At 35.7% G+C, this 4690-nt stretch overlaps 1 protein-coding gene across 1 annotated transcript; it reads right to left on the bottom strand.

Annotated features, from left to right (window-relative positions):
* Positions 1038 to 1670, bottom strand: LOC107647543. Its single transcript, XM_016351614.2, has one exon. It carries the CDS (start codon positions 1668 to 1670, stop codon positions 1038 to 1040), a length of 633 nt encoding a protein of 210 aa, XP_016207100.2.

The following is a 4690-nucleotide window of genomic DNA, read 5'->3' as shown; positions in this document are numbered from 1 at the left end:
TGACTGGAAAGAAAGACGCTTAAGTTTTGCTAATGGACATAGGAGACAATTTGAATGATTGTGTTTGAGGGATTTTAATGACAAAACGGGACTCAATTTATTCAAAATCTTTTCAGATGTGTGACCCATACGAGCATGCCAAATATCACTACTAACAAAGGACGCTTGATGACAAGAACCAGTAATATGTGTGGAAGGTGCTATGGAAGGTGATTGCAGCACAAACAAATCATCTAACTCATCACCTTTGCCAATCACCTTCTTGGAGATCTTGTCATGTATAATAAAAGAGAGGTCAGAGAAGGTAACCATGCAACAAGACAATTTTAGTAAAGAACTTACAGAAATTAAATTCACTCGAAAAGAAGGAATAAAAATGACATTGTAGAGAGTTTGATGGGGTTAAGAATGACACTGCCAGTGGTTAAGGCCTTAATTCTAGTTTGATCTGGTAGGGCTACAAAATGATTAAGTAATGGTTGCGGGTTGATAAGAGCAGAGAAGGAGTTGGTTATGTGTGTGGTTGCCCCTGAATCAATGATCCAGGAGTTGGACATTGCCTTTTGATTCATGTAACATGAAGAAAATATTTCACATGCATAGATTTCAGGTTCTATGGCTTGCATTGCTTGCTGAGTCTGAAGCAACGCCATTAACTGATTGTATTGTGATGCTGTAAGTGAGAATCTGTTGCTTGTCTGAGAATCTTGATTTTCTTGACTTGGTTTGAGCTTGTCGACATGATTCACCTGAGTGACTTGGCGAGTATTTCTGCTCTGTGAGTAGCCCGGTGGATAGCCATGCAGTTTGTAGCACTTTTCTACTGTGTGGCCGAGATAGCCACAGTATGCACATTGAGGACGGTCTTTCTTGCCTTTCATCTTAGATCCAGAAGTTGCCATGAGTCTTGGAGCTTGCTTCACGGCAAAAGCCATGTGTTGAGGTGGTTGAGATGAAGTGAGTGCTTTCTGTTTCTCTTCTTGCAACACTAATGAGAAAACTTTTCCAATTGGAGGTAGGGGATCTGAGAGCAGAATTTAGCTCCTCACATTTGCCAAATTTTCATTCAATCCCATGAGGAATAGCATGACGTACTCTTGATCTAGATATGCTTGGATGACCTTCACTCCACTGCAAGAACAAGCAACAAGAGGCTTAAAGGTGTTGAGTTCTTCCCAAAGAATCTTCAATTTTGTGAAGTACTGTGAAACAGTGAGAGATCCTTGAGTTAGTGTCATCAGTGATTTCTTTAACTCAAAAATTTGAGGCGCGTTGCTTTGGGAGAACCTAGCTTCCAGATCTTGCCATAAAAGTGCAGCTGAGCCAGCGTAAATCACGCTTGTTGCGATATCTTTTGAAATCGAATTTAGCAACCAAGTAGTGACTATATCATTGGTGCATTGCCATGTTTCTGCAAGCACTGGATCAAGAGCAGGGTCTGGTTTTGGGAGGGAGCCATCAATGAACCCGATTTTGCGCTTTCCACTGAGTGCGAGACGCATCGATCGACACCAAGAAGCATAGTTATCTTCTTGAAGTGGTTGAGACACCAGTATGAGCCCTGGGTGATCACTTGAATGAAGTGTATAAGCGTCAGGAATTGACGAACGTAGCATCGAAGTCGGAGGAGCCGCCGCCTGTGACGGACCTTCATTTGGAAGGGTCGACATCGTTGCTCAGAAATTAGTCAAGAAGAAATCAAAGAATAGAAAGAATCGAAAGAATCGATTGAAGAAAAGGAGAAATCTAAGTGGTTATGATGTTCATGATAAGTACGAGAGAGGATCGTTGCGAGAAAATTAAGGAATTTTCTCGGAAAGAGTTACCAAAGAGGGAAAAAGGGGAAAAGCGTGAAATTTCTCATCTGATACCATATTACAATACAAAAGTGAAAAGGAATTGTATTGTGTATTGGTATTTGGTTTACAAGAGTATATATACACTGGAGTACGAAAATAATACATAACAAATTACATTAGATATAATACTTCCTCCCAGCCTCCACCATCGCCGTAGGCAGAAACCCCACTCTATTCACTGCGTATCTCAACTCAATCTCTCTTAACTGCGTGTGCCGTAGTCGTCGTTGCTCCGCTCCTTGCCGTGGGGCGTCACTGCTTCTTTGCCTCCTTGCCAGTCTTGCTGTTGCTTCCCTGCTTCGCGTAGTGTCTCCCCGTCACCGCGAGCTCCCTGTCACCACGAGCTCACCTGTCTCACACTCTCCGAGCTCACTCTGCATCGCCGTTCATCTCTCGCTATCTCTCCGGTAGGCCAATGCTTCTTCCGTTTCATCTCTTTTTCTAATTAATTTTTAAGATTCTGAGTTTGTGTTCTGAGTTTGGAATTTGATTATTTATTTAATTTGTTGAATGCTGATGTGATTCTGAATTCAATTTAATTTGGATCATGAGTTTAGAATTGGATTCAATTTAGTTGTTGTTGCTGATGTATTTTTAGTTTTGTTTGGATTCAGAAATTGGATTGAATTTGTAGGTTTAGACATTTGTAATTGAATTGAATTGCCTCCTGTAATATGTATACAAGTGGAACAGTTTTTGTTCATTAAACAACTAAGTAATATTAGGAGAATAAAGAAAATTATGAAAATGTGTTGCAGTAGTCTATATGTGTATAATCCTGTTATAAAATTCTGATTTTAACACACAGTCAGCATTTCATGGAAGACAAAAATTTTATTTGGCTAATTAGATCCTATATGTCTGAAGTGAAATCTAGTCTTTGTCTAAGATGTTATTGTCAATAACCTATATTTTAGTGTAGAATTGTTGAAGATGAGTTTGGGGTTATATATACAGTAGCTTTTACAAGAAAACATGGCTTTTTTGTTTTAAAAGAAAAATTTTCCATGGAGATAAATGAATTATTGAATTGGAAAAGTTGATACCTATTAATTACAGAATACTTGATGTGAAAAAATGTTATATTTTCTAGTTTACTTCTTAGCATAAGTAGCGGTTTTAATACTCTAGTTAGCGTCATGTTTAACTCGATTTTCTTTTATTTTCTCTTTCTGCCACTTATGTGACTCTTGTCTGTGCACATAATAACTATTTCAATTTTAATTTAATTAGCTAAGGTTTTTTTGTTTTGAAACTGAGAATAGAATTGCAATTTTAATTTAATTAGCTAAGGTAGTTTTATTTTCAACTCGTCTAACCATTGGAGTTCTTCCAAATGCACAAAGTCTAGATACTGTTGGTATGTTGCATGATTAAGTTTTTGGTTGTTATACTTTAGAATGGATCTGTTTTGATCATAGATTATGAGATTTTATTTCTTGGAATGAGGACTATATGCATGTGAACACACAACTGAGTGTGATATTACAAAAACATGGTTAATTGTTTGATATCTTACATACATATGTTCAAGGTCCAGATCAACAATTGCAGTTTCTCTTCAGGATGGTTTGCTCGTGATCCATCTGTCTTATCTCTTGTTGGATGTGTTTTACTTCAATCAAATTCAGTAGATACCAAAAGGATAGGGCAGATTTCGTTTGCTGATGATCTTTTTCAGTTATCTAAAGTTCACAATCTGAAGACGGTATCTGTTATCGGCAAAGCTATTCAGACTTTGACTGGTTGTAAGTATCTGGACATTAGAGGACTGATTTGTGTGTGTTTATAGTGTTAATAAAATTTCTTTCAGTTGATTGGTGATTTAAAAAAGGAAAAAAAAAATTCTTTTTGTTGTTCAAAGAAGAGAACATTCATGTATCTGGTTTTATTATAAATTTAATTATTATTATATATTTCCCCTATTGTTCCAATAACCAACAATCAATAATCTTGCAATGTATAAGATATTAAGATGTAACTCCCCAGGTCCTACTCATGCAGTTCCTGATTATTGTCAAATAAGTTGGTCCTACACCTTCTGCTGTAGTAGTTTATCATCTATCTAATCATACTCTATATATTATTTTTTATTTAAAAATTTAAGTGGTTTAAGCACTAATAGATATTATTCCATCAAAATAATAATAAATAATATAATACTCCAGTTTCAATAACAACTTAAATTAAAGGACACTTGTAAATTTTTTGCCCCTAGCATTTCCCATTTAAATTTGCAGAATATATACTTTATATTTTCTATATTAAGCTAACATTTGGTTGACTAATTATATTATATATCGATCTAACTGAATTATCACTTGTTTGGTTTAATTTGATTGTTAGCTTTCACCTAATATTTATCTGTTCCTAGCCAATTTCAGCAGCTTGCCAAGGTACCAAAAGTTGATGATGCAATCTTAATTAGTTTGGAAAATTTTACCAATTTGTAACTGAGTTAAAATTGCACCTGTCAAAGTCTTTTTCTATTAAAAACAAATTGGGTATCGAGCGAGCTACTAGTTGGTCCAGGTTTTTTTTCTAGCTAGTTAGGGACTCCGCTTATGTTTTGTAGTTTAATTTATATATAATCAATTTAATTCTTTTGCTTATTATTTTGAGTATCTGAGAGTTTTTTTCACATATTTGAAGGGTGAGTATATTTTTTTTTAATAACTAGCCTGTTAACGTTTTCTTGATTCAATATTTAACCAATTCCCCAAGAACAACTCTCTCATTCTCTACTTTTATATTTTGTTGGCTTTAATTGTTCTTATTCTGCTTCGATGCTGCAAGATTTTTTGCTATGATTCTGACGTGCTGGTGGCTAA

This window comes from Arachis ipaensis, chromosome B06 (assembly GCF_000816755.2).
Source record: "Arachis ipaensis cultivar K30076 chromosome B06, Araip1.1, whole genome shotgun sequence".
NCBI classification, from domain to species: domain Eukaryota; kingdom Viridiplantae; phylum Streptophyta; class Magnoliopsida; order Fabales; family Fabaceae; genus Arachis; species Arachis ipaensis.
This window is presented reverse-complemented; position numbering and strand designations above follow the sequence as displayed.